The sequence below is a fragment of the Engraulis encrasicolus genome, chromosome 16 (genome assembly GCF_034702125.1).
Source record: "Engraulis encrasicolus isolate BLACKSEA-1 chromosome 16, IST_EnEncr_1.0, whole genome shotgun sequence".
NCBI lineage: Eukaryota > Metazoa > Chordata > Actinopteri > Clupeiformes > Engraulidae > Engraulis > Engraulis encrasicolus.
The window spans coordinates 17,772,930-17,792,496 of NC_085872.1; the positions used below are offsets into that span (position 1 = coordinate 17,772,930).

General features: G+C 43.9%; 1 protein-coding gene across 1 annotated transcript in view; it reads left to right on the forward strand.

Moving 5' to 3' along the window:
* Window positions 1–19,567, forward strand: part of astn1 (astrotactin 1) — a 222,081-nt gene that overhangs the window by 37,355 nt on the left and 165,159 nt on the right. Inside the window, exons 2-4 of the mRNA XM_063218915.1 lie at window positions 1,145–1,332; window positions 13,883–14,276; window positions 17,511–17,663. Coding sequence (XP_063074985.1) covers window positions 1,145–1,332; window positions 13,883–14,276; window positions 17,511–17,663 — 735 coding nt within the window. The remainder of the gene's footprint in view (window positions 1–1,144; window positions 1,333–13,882; window positions 14,277–17,510; window positions 17,664–19,567) is intronic.

Here is a 19,567-nt window from a genome sequence, read left to right on the forward strand (position 1 = left end):
TATTTCAATTGAGGTGTAATAAGACTTGATATATTTTTGTCCAAATGTATTTGACAGCCCCTCTGAGAGATAGCTCTAACAGCGCTGCGTGTTTATATTATTATGGGAAACTCAACAGGGACGATGTGGTTACACATTCCAGGAACGGCATTGGATTTCACAGCATGGCTCCCGTGGGACACAGTATCATGCTCTCTCCTAATATTCTGATACGGGATGCTGTCTGCGCTTGTCAGTCTCCTATCTGATTCCCTCTGTGTCATAATAGGCAGTAATGCAAAGCTGTCACACTTCAGTTATCAAGAGAGACAGTCACAGTGGCACTGTTTGCAGTCTCAGAACAATTGAACTTTGACGGCATCCCTGTTTTTGTAGTGTTTGCTAGCTTTGAGTAATCTCATTATTCCTGTTCTGCAGTTGTTTGCTCAGGTATGTGCATGAGTAACACTTTTAACCAATCAGACTGCTTAATTACTACAGGTACATGCAGATTTGTACTCTCCCTAACTTTACACACAGTCAAAGGTGTTTCCTAGCAACAGACACAACCACGTGCCTCTGAGATCTTGATTACTGAGGGGAGTTTTTCATTTACGACTCCTCGAAATTGGACCTAAACGATTTTGGTGAGGCTGCACGTAGTTACATTGGCAGAATGAGATAGGATTGCTGCCAACGTGTGCTTCATTTTGGCTGCATGTGTTGTAGGTCCTTTGGGTACTAAACAAACCTATTGATTGCCATGCATGCACACATGCTACCTCGGCTACCGCAGTTGAAACTTGTGGCCTCCAAGCAATTGAGAAGCAAAATGGGGATTTTTCATTTTCCAGAGTTTGCAGAATACATGGCAGCCTTGCACTGGATCAGTTTAATGTTGATAGTGATTGTTTAAATTACCCTACATTCTCTGGAAAACACACATTTGTGGTCAAAATACTGACTGAGATTTTTCTCAGAGAAAGTTACACTTATTACAGTGTAACTTTGTATATAATCGTTTACCAACATGATCAGTTCACAAAAACAAGCAGGAGATGCAAAAGCCTAATTGCCTAATAATGTTTTGTGATGCTACAGCAGAGGTGCTTTTGGTACCTGCCAAATAATGAAAACCTTTCTTTCTTTTTTTTTCTTCACCCAGAGATTTCTGGAAACTCTGAAGACATTCCTCTGGTGCGATGGCGGCAGCAGTGGCTTGAAAATGGCACTCTACTCTTCCACATCCACCACCAGGATGGCAGTCAGAACCTTCCCGGGCTGGCTGCCACCGACGACCCGGCCAGCGAAGCAGCCGAGGAGGAGCTGCGCTTCCTGCACATCTCTGTCATGGTACGTTTGTTCTTTTATGTTGCACCGCACGGCGTCCATCCACTACAGAATTCTGCTGAGTGAAATGTAAGATTTATGGAATGGCAAGAAAGAAACTATGGGAGGCAGGGGTTCTGAGGAGTACGAGACAGCAAAATAGCATAATGGCCTGAATCATTTTAAAGGGTGCATGAGTGTTCCAGGAAGTAATTTTTGAGAGACAAAAATCACAAGTTCACGATATAGTTCAATGCTTTTGTTGGTCAGTGGATTTGACAAGATAGTCACTGAAATTGCTCATGATTGCGGATGCCAGGGTGGTCAAAAGTAGACTCCATTATCCGAATATTACCTGGACATGTAGGATGTATTTCGCCCCGAAAATGAGTCTCTGTAGCAGGAGGTGGCCTCTTCTATGAGCTATCCAGTGGCGGCTGTCTTACTAACAGAGGAAGATGATAAGCCTCTTCTCAGGGTATGGAGCAAATACAATGCCTGATGGTGCTATTCTCACAAAGGATGTGAATGGAATCAAATCATGCTTCATTCCTTAAGTGCTGGGATCTGCTGATTGCAAGGACAAAATGCTATTTGACTCTTTAAAACATGATGTAATGCATCTGATGGCATGCCCTTGTTTGCAAAGACATTACATCTCTTAGGCAATGGAGTTATATTTACATGAAATGGCTGCTGTCAAATAATGCTACTGTGATGTGAAAGTAAGTTCATTACTTCATTTAATAGCAATGTGCAAAGAACACTGCTAGGACAACTATGAAGATATATGTAGGCCTACTAATTATGTATTTTTTAATATGCTGGCACTGTAGAAAGACCTCAGCTATTCGTTCCATGGTGACTTTGCACTTTGAGGTTATTTCTCGATGATACTCTATACCTTTCCAAACACGAACAGCTCTCTGAAGATCGAAGTCAGATGCATCTCACAGGAATAGTTCATTGGAGATGACGATGCCCTACAGTTTATTTGTCCCTTCTTATTCCCCCGACTCTGCCGAGTTAACTGTTGCTATTTAAAGGCATAGTATATTTTCAAATTACACAATGATTGATCATTTCTATTTCCGAGTTCTAAATAATATAGTACTGACGTCTCATATGGCTCCTTTGTGCCTCTTGAATATCAAGCAATCTAATGACCTTCAGCCAGGGCTGAGCGGGGGGAGAAATAGGGCCCGGGCACTTTTGGCTTAAAGGGGCCCCCCTCATAATTAGTGACGCAGAACTGACTCACCGGTGGGCCCCGCGCCCTCGTGGGCCCCTATTTTCAGATATTTTTTTTTACATTTCTGAAAATAGGGGCCCACAAGGGTGCAGGGCCCACCGGGAAATGCCCGATATGCTAGATGGCCAGTCCAGCCCTGCCGTCAGCTCTCCACTGCATGTTGTACTTTCAACCATTCATTTGGCACCCTGTCCAAATAGGGATGGATTATTTTTAGGGAAAGTGCTTTCACACACTGCTAAAGTTGGATATCCTTCCTCAGCACTGGAAAGGTTTCACCGCTCATATTCATTTAGATGAATCTTCGTGCCCCGCTCATCGCTGAGCTGACTGTTCCTTTTTTTTTTGCTGGTGTCTGTCTACCTTCGAGCTATGAGATTTGCCACAAGTGAGTGTGACGTCCGCTCCGCTCAGCGCGGCGTGTGGGCATGTGGGAGAGGGCCAGATTAGCGCTAAGGAAGGCGACAGATGGTAGCAGCGTCATGCTCTGCCCCTGCTGGAAGCTGAGCTTCGGCTGGAGGGTGGCCTCCCTAAATCCAAAATCTTCCCTTCTTCACCCCCACCCACCCACCCACACGCATGCACTGCATACACACCTCGCAGACACTCTGCACAGAAGCACACACACACACGCCGCACACCACTCTGCTACCCCCACCCCCCTTAGTGCTTTAAAGTCATCACAGTCCCTAAGAGACGGTCCACCTTGTGCCACTCACCCTCGACGGCACCTGTCACTGCTCCGTTTCCATCACGCTCCGTGGGACACAGCGGGCCCCGGTGCAGCAGCCAAGGCTCCAGTCACACGTTGGCTTTTTCCACACAGCGGAACATCAGACCCGGGTCAGTGCGGGGCCACCAAGCTCTGCGTTGACACAGTGGAGACATTCAGAGGGGGGTTGGATGAGGGCGGGCTCAGTGTGATTTCAGAAAATGTCAAATCCACTATGATAATTTTCTCACTTATTCCTTATCTGCTGCTGGATGCTGAGAGGGTTTTTTTTTCTGAAAAGAGGTAGTGTTGTCCAGTTTCAGGGATTTTGTTGATTAAGATGCCACTATGATAATTCCCTCACTTATTCTTTATCTGCTTCTGGATGCTGTGAGGGTTTTTTCTGTAAAATAGTAGTGTTGTCCAGTTTCAAGGATTTTGTTGATTAAGATGCCATTTTGAGCAGCTTGCTGGCTGCTTTCTCGCACTTCCTCGACATCCCAAGGTGACCAGCATGGCCTTGCTCACTCCCTTCCCTTGCCCCTGCCCAGCATCCATAATAAATGAAGTACAGTGAGTCTACTGGTCAACTGTACTGTATGCTTGATAGCAGAGATGAAAACATTCTGCCCTGAGGTCTCCTGTGCCACCACTGCTACAGTGCCTCCATCCCTGACCCTTCCAGCCGCAGGCTGCTTCTGTGTATTGTGTGCGCGAGCCTCTCGCTGAGGTACACAATCCTCTATCACTATCAGCCTTTCACCCCGTGACTTTAACACTGGGCTCTTTTCTCCTACAAACTGCATGCTATGTTTTTTTTTTCTTCGCAATATGCCGTCATCAGCTACCTTTGCTCAGCTCCCCTGATCTGGCTCTCTCAGTGGTCAATTAACCCCTTTTTGGCACTTGAATTGTCTGCAGAGTACTCTTGTTGTGTTCCTGTGTTGAGGTAAAGCGAAGGATAGTAATACTGTAGTAGTCAGTAACATTAAATAATTGCACTATATCAGTGCTGCTTAGTAAACAATTTATACAGTATTCATCTGAACTATTTCTCATAACGTCTCTTATATTGTGTGCGGATTGGAGCAGCCTACAAAGTAGGCTATTTGCTGTGTTTAAAACATTCCCCTTCAGCAAAGTTCAAAGTGTTGAAAGTGGTGATGGTGATCAAAAGGGAGTTGCATTTGTTTGAATTTAACTTCCTGGAACAGGCAAACAACCATTATTGGTAGAGTATGCTATTCCAGTACATTTTTAAAATAATATTCAGCAAGTTTTAATTCCCAGTCCCCTTGCTGTCCTTTCCTTGTGTGTGTGTGTGTGTGTGTGTGTGTGTGTGTGTGTGTGTGTGTGTGTGTGTGTGTGTGTGTGTGTGTGTGCGCGTGTATGCGTGTGTGTGTGTGTGTGTGTGTTTGTGTGTGTGTGTGCATTTGTGCATGTGTGTGTGTGCGCGTGTGCTTTAAACCATATAGTGTGTATATAGAGCAGTGGTGTTGTAAAATGCATGTTTTGTTAAGAATGAAAGTTTGAGAGAAGCGTAATGAAATTTGTCATGCCTAATTTACCACCTGCATTCTGTTCTCCACTCAACTGTCATTCGCCTGAATTCAGCGCGAAAAGATAGGCACGCCTATTTACCAGCTGCATCTCATTCTCCGCTCTGCCGTCATTTGGTGGAATTTCAGCTCACCGGAATGCGGAACGCCCCTTAATTAACTACACAGCATTTATTCTCTGCTCACCTGTCTCAAGTCAGAAATTTTCTCTCTCGCTCGCACCCACCACCTCCCTTTCGCCCCCCCGCTGTTCGATCGATTTGTTAGGTGTCTTGCCCTAGCTTCCTTCCAGTTCACCTCGCACCATTGCTCTCCAACCATCGTCTGCCGGGGGGTGTCCGCTGAGAGTTCGTACATATCTGCGGGCGAAGATACTACCTGAGCTCTCAGTGGCGCCCCATACTCCCGAGTTCGTGACATTTCTCGGCCGTGGCAGTACTTCAGCACCACGGCCAGCGATCTTGCCCAATACGCCGTCGCCACGTAATCTATCTCAGCTTCTTGAGTGCAGTGGTCCCTGCGGACCCCGTGAAGCACTATGATGATCAGTCCACCGCGTGGACAGCCACTCTCCTGCAATCACAAGAAGTCCGTTCTCCAGCGAGAACGAAGATGTATGCATACATGCTTTATCCAAATTTCAGACAGTGAACTAATGAATGCTTCATTAATGATGGGAGCCAGTCAACATCAGGAGTATGTAGTTTTACTTTGGCTTTTGAGCTCAGGCATCAACAACAGTTAGAAAGAATGGTGAGTCTTGATTTTGGTTTGCAGTTTGACAGTGAAATATATGTGCTGTCTTCTGTAGGAATGTTTCCAGAAATTCATTACCATGAATAAATTATCTCAGCATAAATCAGTACTGAAATCCATAAGTATGTATGTAAAGTGGTCTTTGGGTCTCTTAAACAATTGAATATTTTTTAAACTTGCAAACCATGACGTTTACACTAGCAACTGCTGTGCTGTCTGCTTTTCCTATATGTCAGTGTGAGTCTCCATCCCTTGTCTTTCATAAGTAAATACTAATCACACCAAAAGGTCAGAGAATTAAGATATATAAAATATTAAAGTATGAAATGTGTAGTTACAAAGCCTGTGCGGTAATGGTGGCATTTCGCTTCTCGTCGGCGATTCCCCGATGCATAGAGGAGGAATGCATGCCACATAACCATTAAGGCGGGTGGCCATTAGTGTTGCTGGATATTTACAGAATAATAAGCTCCTTGGGAGGTGAGAATGAAAACAGTAAAGGCTTGGCAAATTGAGACCGCACATATCCTGTTGTTACTCTGAGGAGCACAGACTAATCTTCTCCCTGGATTAATGTATCACTCCAGCCTCTGCTGGTTGAGCTAAACTAATAAATGTAGACTTTAGCGGATGATTAAAGTCTGCCTTTGTTTTTCCTCTGCATGTGCTAAGATTGGTTCGCTGCCTGGCCCAGTGCTCTATTGTGCTGGTGCTGGCGTCCTTGTCTTCTTTTTAGTCAGTGTTTATGATGTCTGTCTCTATTGGGAATTAGGACGGATAAAGTTGTGGGTGAAGCTGACGGGGTGGCATTAAGGATTTGGATAGGACGGGTGGCAGAAGCAATAAAGGAGAAATCAATTCGACATTTTTCTCCCTCTGTGGGCGAAGAGCCAATAGAAGACAGACGAGAGTTCTGGAGACTGTGTGGAAAGGGGGACTCAGACTAGACTGTCACGCTGCTTCTCTGTGTGAATGGTCATTTCGTGCGTCGAAGTTTACATAGTTGTATCACTCAGTGCTTGTTTGAGTTACATTGTTGAAGCTCAAAGTTGGAGCGCTGTTCTTGCAGCTCAGCTGGTGCAGCCGAGTGCCAACATCAAGATCATGGGGATATGGTATTCAGGGAGCTTGCATGCTGGCTGATACAAAAGGATGTTTTTTTTTAAACAATGGTGTGCACTGTGCTTTTGGCAAATATCTGTTTGTCAACAAACGCATTTGAATAAAAGTGAGAGGGATTTAGCAAGTGCTTTTATCTAAAGTAACAAAGTGAAAAGCCTTTCAACACTTAAAAAGTTAGACAGTGATGTAAACCAATGTTCCATCATGCCCCCAGTATGGAAAAGAAAAAAGGAAACTCTGTGGTTTATTCTTTTTCTCTGTCTGTGTGCGTGCGTGCGTGCGTGCGTGCGTGCGTGCGTGCGTGCGTGCGTACGTGTGCATGCATGTACGTGTACGTGTATGCACATGCACGCATACATTCACAAGCGACGGTGTGTGTGTGTGTGTGTGTGTGTGTGTGTGTGTGTGGGTGTGTGTGTGTGTGCTTGTGCGTGTGCGTGTGCACACATGTGTGTGTAACTTTCACACAGTTTTGCAGCCATTTCTGTTGTTTTGGATTACGACCTTCCTGAAATAACCTGCAGTGTGTACGTACGGTAGTGTGGTACTGTAAGCCTTGTAGTCTGTAGTGTGTACATCACTGACATTCGTGCAGTACTGGACACCTGGTGAGAAGGTGAGAACAAGACGGGGGGGAGCTTTACACATTGCGAATGGGCTGCGCACGCAGGCCATTTATAAACCAGTACAGCGGGAGAGACACATTTTCGCCCCGTTAGCAGCCATAAGAGGAAAGTGATATATCTTTGGTATGGGTCTCTCTCCCCCGGGGACTCGGTAGGCAAGAATGTGACCAATGGCAAAGAGTGCTGGAAAGGGGGGCAAGCAATGTTAAAAGCAGTGACGGATTATTTTCCATCGAGGCACAGGGGGATGATGGCTCTCAAGTGCTCTTTTTTTCATGCGCTACAATGTAAAGCCCACCATAATGCTACTTGTGTGCAGGGAAGCTGACAGGGGGGTGGGACAAAGGGGTCACTTTTTCCGGGCCCGGGGAGAGAGAGGGGGGCCAGAATTGGATCCTCATTACATTCTATGTATTGGGTGGGGGGCCCCGTCAGATGCCTTTGTCCCGGGCCCAGCCAATGCTGTCAGCGGCCCTACTTGGGTGGCTGTGTGGCCATAAAACAGACTTGCTTATGAATATGAGATGGTGTTTCTGATGACCCTTTTTGACCACCACGTTGCAGAGATTTGTCATGAAGGTGTTGAGATTGTATTGAATTGAATTGATGTGGTGCTCAAGGCATTGTGGTTTTCACAATATTTTGTGTGTTTTATGATAATGTTTTGTTGCATTATGCTGCCTTTAGAAAATACGTACAACCGCCCTCACCCCCACCCCGCACGCACGCACACACACACACACACACACACACACACACACACAACCCCCCCTCCCACACGCACACACACAGACACAAACAAACACACACACTCACACATACACACACACACAGTCAAACTCTAATAGTTATGTTAGCGAAAAAGATTCCGACATTGATACTGTTAAAATTCTCTCATGCTGGAGAGAAGTAAAGCGGTTGGGAGCAAGAGGTGTGCAGAGAACCTACTACTCTGGTCATACCTTGAGGGGTGACACGATCCCTAATCCTGGAAACATGCGCTTATGATGTAAGTGCTTGATAACACCTTATTTTACGAGCACAGGTCCTCCGGAGGGGAGAGGTCATTTCCTCCTTCCTTCTACTCTTGCAGTACATGTTTGTTTCACCAAATGCCACCCGGATCTGATAAACGTCCATCTGGAGATCTATCCTGATCTGACCCCTTTCATTACATCACACAGACATGCATGCACTCACACACAAGCATGAACACAAGCATGCACACACAAACAGACACATGCACGCATGCACGCACATATGCATGCATGCACACACGCACGCACACGTGCGTGCACGCACGCACGCAGGCAGGCACGCACGCAGGCACGCAGGCACGCACGCACGCCCAAGTAAGCACACAGAAAAGCATGCGCACACACGCCCACACATGAGCCACACACGATCATGCACACACACACACACACACACACACACACACACACACTCTCTCTCTCTCTCTCTCTCTCTCTCTCTCTCTCTCTCTCTCTCTCTCTCTCTCTCTCTCTCTCTCTCTCTCCCTCTCCCATATACAGCACTTTCCAGGCTTCAAATGAAAATTAGAATAATTTATACAGCTCTGACCATAACCAGCAGACTCCCTCTCTCCCTCTCTTGAGGCAGAGAAAGAGAAAAAGATTACTCCACCACGACCTTCAACCCAGAAAAAAGGGGTTTCACATTGAGTATCTGAAACTGACGACCAAGTAGGACGCAATTTTTCACAGTGGACACATGCACACATGAGCACTCGCACTCGCACTCGCACTCGCACTCACGCACGTGCGCACGCATGCACACACGTACATGCACACGCACACACACACACACTCACACACACACACACACACACACACACACACACACACACACACACACACACACCCACACACACACACACACACACACACACACACACACACACACACACACACACACACACACACACACACACACACACACCAGTCATCTACTTGAGCCTTGAAACTCGCCACCTGTCCTCTGGGATCTCTACAAGGATGCTGTCTGTTCAGCCTGGCCACCTGGGTGTGCTGATCACAAAGTACTGCTCAAACAAATCACCATACAGCTTTTTTTCAGGGTCTTTCTGCAAAATCACTGTTATATCACACTTGAAATCGATCATTCATCAGCTATGTACAGCTAACCCCCAAACACCCCCCACGCCCCCGCTACTGCCGCCGCCAACCCCATCCCCGTTACCACCACCCACCCCCATATTCAAGTCTGCCAGCTGATTTGCAAGACATCAACACAGAAAACTGTCACCTTCACACAAAACAGTCTTCTGAGACCGCTGTGTCTTTTTTCATTTTCTTCAGGCTTATACAGTAATCCAATATTAATTCCTACGAAACGCCTGAAATATTTATCTGATGACCTTTTCTATTGAAATGCTAACATAAAGCGTAGCTCCTTCATGTGCAGTGTTGCCGTAGCAATCATGTGGTGCGGCACACATCACGGCTCCTTTTGTAAACAAGGACTTCTCATTATGCCGTGTGGCTCTTCAGTCCGTTTCTGTATATTGGGGTCACGTTCAATAAAATGTATTTGCAGTGAATTGGAAAAGCACCTTGACTGCTTTGTGGTGTGTTGATAATGAACTCTGGAAATCAAGAGTGCTTTGTCACGACGGAGGAAGCCCAGATAGCAGCAGCAGTTATAGTTATATAAAAGTGATTATTCTCTCTGTTGAAGGTCAAAGCTTTAGTTGCAGGTGAATATTATTTCTCCTGTCCTCCTGTGCTTCAACAGTGTACCCACAAAATAATTTAGGTAAAAAAGCTGTTCTGCTTACATTGCGGCAAATACTACATTAGTTCCTCTCTGCTGAACCGTTTTTGTCTCTCCAAATAATGGAATGCATTTCATGCAGTATTAAAAGGATGCGTCACTTTGAAAAGCTGACAAATCCTCAATTGTCTTTTAATTTTAAACCTCGCGTAAGCTTTAAATTCTGAGGTGGTAAATATTTTAAGGGCCTTACGCAGTTTGTGAAGACAGTGCAACTGAAAGCATTAAAAGTTTATGAAATATTGATCAGTATCGCCTCAGCTGACTCGCTTTAATTTCTTTGCATGAAATACAAATTATATTAATCTATAGTATTCATATTTACATAGCGGTGTCTTTCACAGTGTTCCACACTGTGTATGTCAATAGGAGAATACTGGGCACATCTGCAGTCACAGTTGTGGAATTTGTTTTTCAGTTTCATTACCGGATTCTAAATAGACATTGCAGACACTGCATACATTCCATTGTTTTCCATGAAAATAAAAACTATTGTGCAATTTTGCTGTTATATAAATGGACTCAAATAGGGTTTCCAGGCTGTCAGGCTGTCAGACTCATTACAAAGGTTTCTCCAATAGGTATTTATCTGGCAACATAGATTGTATATTACTAACTGGCAGTGGCAACAATTCACTGTCTTTACCAGGTTCCAGTACCTGGCCCAAGATATGGCCCGCATATGTTTTCGTTTACTGTCTCAAACAGCAGTTCATGTTTCCTGTGTGAAAACAGGGTGTAGGACACATGGGTTTAGCGGTGAAGACTGCGACAGGCGTGACCGGCTCATAATAGCATCACTGTAATCCATACTTTATCTAATGAGATTACAGGCACTCATGCTGGTATGCACAGATGTTTTTTGTTTGGCTTTAATAGCCTCTCTACTCGAAGCGACATTGTGCCCATTCCAATTCTGCCTCTTCAGTAATGTATGGCATTTTACACAATCATCTCCACCATATAGGTAATAATGTGAACCACTTATAGCACTAATGCATATTGATGGCTGTAATGTTTATCAGAGAAATTCGATTACACGTAATGGATTCTCGGTGCACTGTGATGTAGGGGTAGCTATAGTCGCTTGCCCCCCGTAAATCACCACACACCTCGATGGAAAACAGGCAGGGACATACATAGATACACACCTTTGATTTATCATTATCTTTATTTCTTTTTCCAACAGGATTTCTGTTGGCTCCAGACAGTTATTATCAAATATTTTCTTTGTGATATGTCATAAAATAGTCAACAATTAAGACACCAAATTGACATCCCTGTTGCATATACAGTCATGATTCATAGCCATGCTTTTGGCTTTAGAAGACGAGCACCTCGTGTTGTCATGGTAACATGTTCCATAACTAATTATAATTAATCACATTTGACATTTGCCTTTCTTGAATCCCTCTCTATCAATCAGTCGGTGGCTTTTGAACTTTTCGACTCTTAATAGTCGCAGTGTATGAGTACAGAGAGTCTAAAGGTGATGAAAATCATAGTCGATGCAAAACAGATTATGGCCGTCGGTCGCCTTCTGCACACTGCATGCAAATGAACGTCAAGGCTATGTTGGCACTTGCGTTTAGGTCCGATGTGTTGTCACATTTCCCTGAGCCTGTAGTCAGCAAACTATTTATTTTGCTGCATGTGACATCACTTGTGTGTGTGAGTGATAACAGACGAAGCCTGTTCCTTTCCGAGGGCCACCTGTCTGTCATGACGAAGACCAGACTGGTTGAAACGTTGTGTTGAGTAATCTGGGAGTAGCAATAGTGACAACAGACCTTCTTTCTTTTTTTTTTTCCTTTTTTGTTCCACCTGTCTGTCATGACTTAGCAATTCCAACCGCTATCCAGAGGCATTTTAATTAACAGCAATTTTTTGAGCGACATTGCACTGCCTTGAAGGACAAGAGTCAGAATGTCTGATTGTCCACTGCCTAATTAATCATTGAAAAGCTCCAAAGAGTGCGTACTACATCCCAGGCATAACCCATAACACTAGGCACTGCCTTCGTTTTGTATGTCCCATTATTTACATATAGTAATTGGATACTTGCTTGACAGAAAGCATCATGTTGTCAGCAAGCTATCTTTCATTTATTGCTTACAACACCTATCAAAATAGAAAAATCTATGGACACAATGGCTGAGAATTACTTTTTTTATTATATCACTTTCAATTGGTTGTTTAATACTAATTAGGTTACACACAAGACCGGTTGTTAAGGGACGTTTTTCAAACAAAATGCTAAAAGAAACCTTTATCTAATTTGGTACATCTTTAAAATTAGACTCCCCTTTTCAACAGGTCATAAATGATTGGTAATTGATTTGTTTGCTACAGATTTTTTGCTGCGCGCGGACACACACGCACGCACGCACACACACACACACACATACACTTACACTCACACCCACACATAGACCGCGGGGTGGTGTTGGTGGGGGTGTAATCAGACACATGAATTCGAGTAAAACAACCCTGCCTGACTGGTAAAACTAGTAGTAGTAGTAACTAAGTAGTATTCAGCTTTTTCATTCAAGTGGAAAAATAAATGCTCTCTCATGTCTGAAGTACAAAAGTAGCCCTTTGAAGACAAATTTGACGGGCTGTTTTGAAGCAAAAACAACACTGCTTCCTGGACCTACCTGTCACAGACTTAAAATCGACACTTTCACTGAAGACATTTCCTCTTGAAAGCCTTTGACCATGCTGAGTAGGACTGTCATTTGCATGTCCATTACAGTTTGACTTACTGTCTGCAGGTTGAATTCATTTCAGCATCCCTTCCTCAGACCATCTTTATGAAATCTGGTCAGCCTCTAAACGTGCCTAATGACATTACAGAGATCTCAAGTTTCACCAGAAAGACACACGAGCAGATCTTAAAATGTGTACGTGAAGTGGGGTAATAGCAAAATCAATGTTTCTACTTCAGTAAGTGTGTTTAGGCAAGCATTGCATGAATAAATAAACACATTGTTAATAATGGCAAGTACTAAGCTCAATTCGATCAATAATGTAAAACAGCCTTGCAATCTGGAGAATTTGCAAACGTGATTAATTTGAATAAGAGTTACAATAAAATAAATACTTCAAGAGTTTTCTAGTGTTCCTACTTTGTCCCACACTTTCTTATGTCAGACTGGGCAGTCATTGGTAAGCGGTAAAGGCATCAGACTTGTTGTGTTCACTTCACTTCATTAGGTTCTATATGTTTTCTACATCCCAGTATACTCTACATCAGAGGTTCTTAACCTGGAGTGCGGGCACCCCCTGGGGGTGCGCCAGCGATTTCAGGGGGTGCGCGGAATTTTGTTTGTGTTGAGGTTGTGACCAAAATTTTATTATTATAAATGTATTATAATTAGACCAAATTAAGACCAAATTAACACATATTGAAGGTATTGGTTAATGTGTCAGGCAAGAATCATTGTAATTAATCACTTAAGTATTTTTTTGTGTAAGTTTGGGTTGGGGGTGCACGGTTTGTCTTCCGCACAGAGAAGGGGGTGCGTTAGGGAAAAAAGGTTAAGAACCACTGCCCTACTGTACATGTTGTGACTAAAGCGCCTCTCCCTCTTCATGTGCCCCTCCCAGGGTGCTATGATCGCATATATATACTACAGTATATGTTTTCTACATCACAATGAGTATGCCACATGTTATGACTACCTATTATAGCTAAACCACCTCTCCCTCTTCATGTGCCCCACCCCAGGGTGGCATGATCGCCCTGCTGCTCTCCATCCTGTGCCTGGTCCTGATCCTCTACACGCGGCGCCGCTGGTGCAAGCGGCGCCGCGTCCCCCAGCCCCAGAAGAGCGCCAGCGCCGAGGCGGCCAACGAGATCCACTACATCCCCTCGGTGCTGATGGGCGGGCAGGCGCGCGAGAGCCTGCGCAACTCGCGCGGCCAGGGCCACAACTCCAGCGGCACGCTCAGCATCCGCGAGACGCCCATCCTGGACGGCTACGAGTACGACATCACCGACCTGCGCCACCACCTGCAGCGCGAGTGCATGAACGGCGGAGAGGACTTCACCAGCCAGGTGACGCGCACCCTCGACTCGCTCCAGGGCTGCAACGACAAGTCCAATATGGACCTCACACCGGGTACGTGACTCCATGAGCCGTTTGCATCGTTTCATATTTTTTGCAGGCTTTTGTGTGTGTGTGTGTGAAATGAGTGTGAGTGAGTGTGTTGACAGTACACTAGTGTGTGTGTGTGTGTGTGTGCGTGTGTGCGTGTGTGTGTGTGTGTGTGTGTGTGTGTGTGTGTGTGTGTGTGTGTGTGTGTGTGTGTGTGTGTGTGTGTGTGTGTGTGTGTGTGTGTGTGTGTGTGTGTGTGTGTGTGTGCGAGCATTGTGCGTTGTGTATTGTGTGTCCTGCTTCTGTCTGCCATGGCTACCGTAGGTGGGAGGATGAGCTATAGAACCTTTAAACAGCGGCAGTTAAAAGTATTGATTCACTATAAGATCTTTATCCCTTCCTACCGCTTTAACCTTTTTTCTTAAGATCAAGATAAAAAAAAGCCTTCAGTGTGCTCACATTTTCTCATTCCCCCAATCCCCATACCATGTTAGCTCTTGGCTATTTTTCCTCACAAAGCAGGAGCTGGACATATAGACAGACAGACCTGACTAAGAATGCTAGATGAGATTGCATCAAGGTGTGTTCTCTTCTATTCGGACAGGACAGGTGTCATGATTCAGCAGCCTCGAGCTGCATGAGACTTGCCCAGGCATAAAGAACGAATTTCATCAGCTTTTAATCTTTCATGAGGTTTTCCGTTTTTTTCCCCCCTTTTGTATAGAACACACACAAACCGCAGAGTTGTTTGTAGATGTCTATCATACATATTCCCACTAATCACAAAAGCTCACAGTGTTTGCTTTCTTTTTGCTGTGAATTGCATGCATTCATACAGCACTACTGTTTCACATCATGGTGGCAGTTCCATTTGATATCAACATTATTTCAAGCATTTTTTGTCCTGTAACACTACGTTGGCCTTGACAACTCACATTATCTGGGTCAGTGAAATTGTGTAGCACACCGAGTGACTTGGTCCTGAGGATGTTTACTATAGAGTATCTTTCTCTTTACCAACTGCTCTGTCCCCAACTAATAGACATATGCACTTGCTAGATAGTGAAGAATTCAGTTCAACTCACAACTCAAAGTATGAAGGCACATCGACATAACAGTGAATTTCCTTGAATTGTGTTAATCAGTGGTTTCAAATAACTAAATACAAACTGAAGTGTTGATTTGTACAGACAAAACTCAACCCTTAGTACAACATCTTTGTAGGGTATTATAGTTCAAAGGAAATGCAGGAATTACAGTCATTCGTGGTATTGTAAACACTAGAACTATATTGATATATCTATTTTAACACATTACTATTGATTGAGGTAGGTGTGTGTGTGTGTGTGTGTGTGTGTGTGTGTGTGTGTGTGTGTGTGTGTGTGTGTGTGTGTGTGTGTGTGTGTGTGTGTGTGTGTGTGTGTGTGTGTGTGTGTGTGTGTGTGTGTGTGTGTGTGCATCTGTTTGCATGATGTTATGCAGTATAATGAAGGCAGTTTCCTCGTTCAAAGGAGATATTTGCAGACTCAGAGACCTGGAGAATGATGCCATGTCAGTCATATATTATACTCTACTATAGCATTAGTGGAAGTGGCATGACTTAAGGCTGGGACATATCTGATGAAACGCGGAAGCATGATTGTTCGCTGATGCAATGGGAAGACATGTCTTTTTTTGGGCTTTTTGGCCTTTATTATTATAGGACAGTGTGAGTGTAGACAGGAAATGGTTGGGAGAGAGAGATGGGGCCGGGCTGGGAAATGACCCCGGCCAGACTCGAACCAGGGTCCCCCGTGGGCAATGTAAGCCCAAATGTGGGGGGCTTAGCGCACTGCGCCACCGTGCCCCAGGAAGCAGAGGCGATTCTAGTGTCAGTGGGGGCCCCACGCAAAAACCGAGTGGAATGAACATTCGAAGCAAATCGCCGATATTTTAGTTTAAAGTTGAGCTTTTTTCACATTTAGTGGCTTGGGGGTTCCAAGCGGCTGCCTGCCCAGCCTGGTGACAAGATACGCCTCTGCCGGGAAGACATGTCTTAAGCAGAGGTTTTTCTAAATACCCGATGATTATTACTCTGACTCAGTCTGAGCATGGGTTGAAAGTAGCTGTCTCTAAGAAAACACATGTATTAAGAAGCTTACCCACAAGAAAAAGAGATCTTAAAAGTGATCTTCAATTTTTAACCGTGGCTTTTTCTTTCACAATGGCAAGATCAAAACTGAGACAAAGGCTTAAATCTCCTCCTCATGCTGAGATTTCTGTATGAACCAGGTTTCTCCTGGGGAGGAGGAACATATCAACAGGGACACAGATCTTTCTCACTTTAGCCAAGATGTTTAGACAGCTCAGTAATTTCCAGGACTATCTGGTTCTATAGGGGATGAAGGAAAAGTGAATTTTACAAGGTAATCTAACCAGCCGTAATGTAATGTCAGATGTTGGTCGGCAGGAGATATATCTAAGGCAGACTTATACAATTTCAGTGTCTCATCTCATTTATATCTGAAACCACATCTATTGTTAAACTGAGGCATTATTATTAAGGCAAACCTATCAAAGGACCATCTTTAAGATCACATAAAGACATGTGTAGGACTACATCAATGTAACGCCTTATCCTACTCAACTTGAATGTGACTAAACTGACCATTGTTTTTTTTTTACTTTCCTCAAGTCAAGTAAAATAGACTAAAGCAAAGTAAAATAGTTACGAATTAGTTTTTTATTTTTTGTTGTTGTTAAGCTCAGTAAGTCTCCTCACCTTGTGGACAGCTGTTGCTCTGGTTTGGCCTTTCTCCATTTAATGGGCATGCTATGAGTCAAGTGTTGAGTGATAGCCAGTGACAGAATGAGGCACGTGAGCCTGCTGTGACATTATCAGCCCAGGGCACTGTGCAGCCATGTGCTAAGCAGTTACACATTCCCTGTCGGCTCCGACCTCACCTTTAGGATTTTACCACTATTCTGTTGTCGGTCCATTACCAGACCCCCACAGTGATGGTCCTTCACATACGACATATCTCAGTGTCCTTCGTGAGCTTTTGTCTGTGTGTGTGTGTGTGTGTGTGTGTGTGTGTGTGTGTGTGTGTGTGTGTGTGTGTGTGTGTGTGTGTGTGTGTGTGTGTGTGTGTGTGTGTGTGTACGGGTGCGTGCGTGCGTGTGTGTGTCTGTGTTTGTGCGTGCGTGTCTGTGTATGTGTATGTCTCTGTGTGTGTCACCCATCTGTCTCCCCCCTAACTGTGACCTTTTTGTCATCAGGGAGTGACAATACAAAACTGTCCTTAATGAGCAAGTACAAGGATAACATCATAGCCACCAGTCCTGTTGACAGCAATCACCACCAGCAAAACACGCTCCTCCCACACAACACCTCCACCAACCAGCGTAAGCGTCTGTCCAGCAAAACACGCGGTGAGTCATCATCTAGATGCCAACCCATGTCACCTCACCCTCTCTCCCTGCCAATTCTTAAGATTCGAGAACATTGACAGACGGTGTGTTGTCCCCCCTCGAAACGTGAAGGAAGATCAGTTCTTTATTTTTACCATCGGCATTCATCTGTCATGGTTGTTCAAAAGTGTTGTTTTGTAGTTGTGTGCTCTCATCTTGTCATGTTGACGATGCATCATTAAGCACAGTATTCATTGGCCTTTAAAAAAAAAGTTAGACCTGTTTTATGAATATTGAAGAGGTTTTGATTTGAGTTTCACTTTTAATTTGCTGGTGTCTGAAAATCCAACCGTTTCCCTTTCTCAGGTCTCAGTATGATGGCTGAAAAGGGAAAGTGTTTTTCCCCAATTCCCATGGGGAAGTCAGTAATTGGGAGGAAAGTAGCATATCAGTTTAAGAGTAGGACACTCTGAGGATCTATTTTGTGTTACAGTGAGTTGTCATACAGAATAAAAGTAAAGCTTGTCAAATGGGCACTTCATGCACAAAGCCGTCTTGATGTTAACAGATGCCTTCAGTTCTTCAGACTTTCTCTCACGGTCCTTAGATCCCTTAATAGCGCTAAACTTCAAATGAGTTTAGCATTCGCTTTTTTAAACATAAAGGCTCTTTTCAAAACAAGGAAATGTACAATAAATAATTTGTAAGTGAACAAAATAAACATTCTGCATTTGTTAAGTGGAAATAGATTGCCTGAAGCCTGGAAAAAACGATGCATGGCGTGGCTATGCTAAATTGAGGATTGTCTGACACACTGTCCATAGTACAATCATAGATAATATGGTATCTTTTTTCGTTTCTTTTCTTTTTTTTCTTTTCTTTTCTTTTCTTGTATTTTCTTTTTTTTCTTTTCTTTTCTTTTCTTGTATTTTCTTGTCTTGTCTTGTCTTTTCGTTTCTTAATTGATTGAATTGAATTGATTTGAATTAAGTGTGAGATATTAAGTTTCAGATGAAGTGCAACTACAATGCTGAACATGAATAATACCAATCATTTTGTCATATCTGAAATAACTGATCTTAGCCGAAATAATATACAGCAATACTACCTATATTGACATCATAAATACAGTACTGGTGCAGTCACATTGTTTTTTTTGCCATAGAATGGTTAAATATAGAATTACGTTCATGTCTATCATAATAAAGAAACCTCTAGAGTTGTGTATTTTAGATAAGTGAAATTGAGTGCATGATATCTTCTATAGGCTATAGATTACAGGGTTAGAAATAGTTTTGCTACTACAAATAGTGCCGTTCATTGCAGGACAGTTTCTGACCAGCCATTATCACACAATACATTTAACTGAAGAAATCGACCATTTCTCCAGGCGAATAATGTAACACAGCTTTGACTATAGGTTTTCAATTCAATAATAAGAAAAACACAGGTGGCAAGCATTACGTAATTAATTTCAGGGCTTTTTCCTCCTGTCATCTTGACCTGGTAACCCCCCACCATTTTTCATGTGACAAATTATAGCCCTCTCCTCTTCTCCTCCGCGGTCAGGTGGAGGTAGGTATCCTCTTAGCTCACGCACTGCTGCTAATTCCCAGCACCTAAGTGCTCCTCTCCTGCAGATTGCCATGCGGATGACATCCTCACTTAGTCCAATGTCCTCGTAATAATTGAGTTCCACCGCCCTGCAAGGGAGAACAAAATAACTTTTGTTGTAGGAGGCATTTGCCGCTGCGCTGCATGCCGAGTGGCTGGTAATGCCGCACATTGAATATTTAAACCAGGCTCATCTTTTATTCGTCTCCATGGAGCTTTGCACCTCTTGGCCCCTTGCTTAATTGTGGAGGCTAGTACATACTCTGCACCTGTTCGGAGAGATTTGCAGTTAATTCCTTTGAAGGCACCTC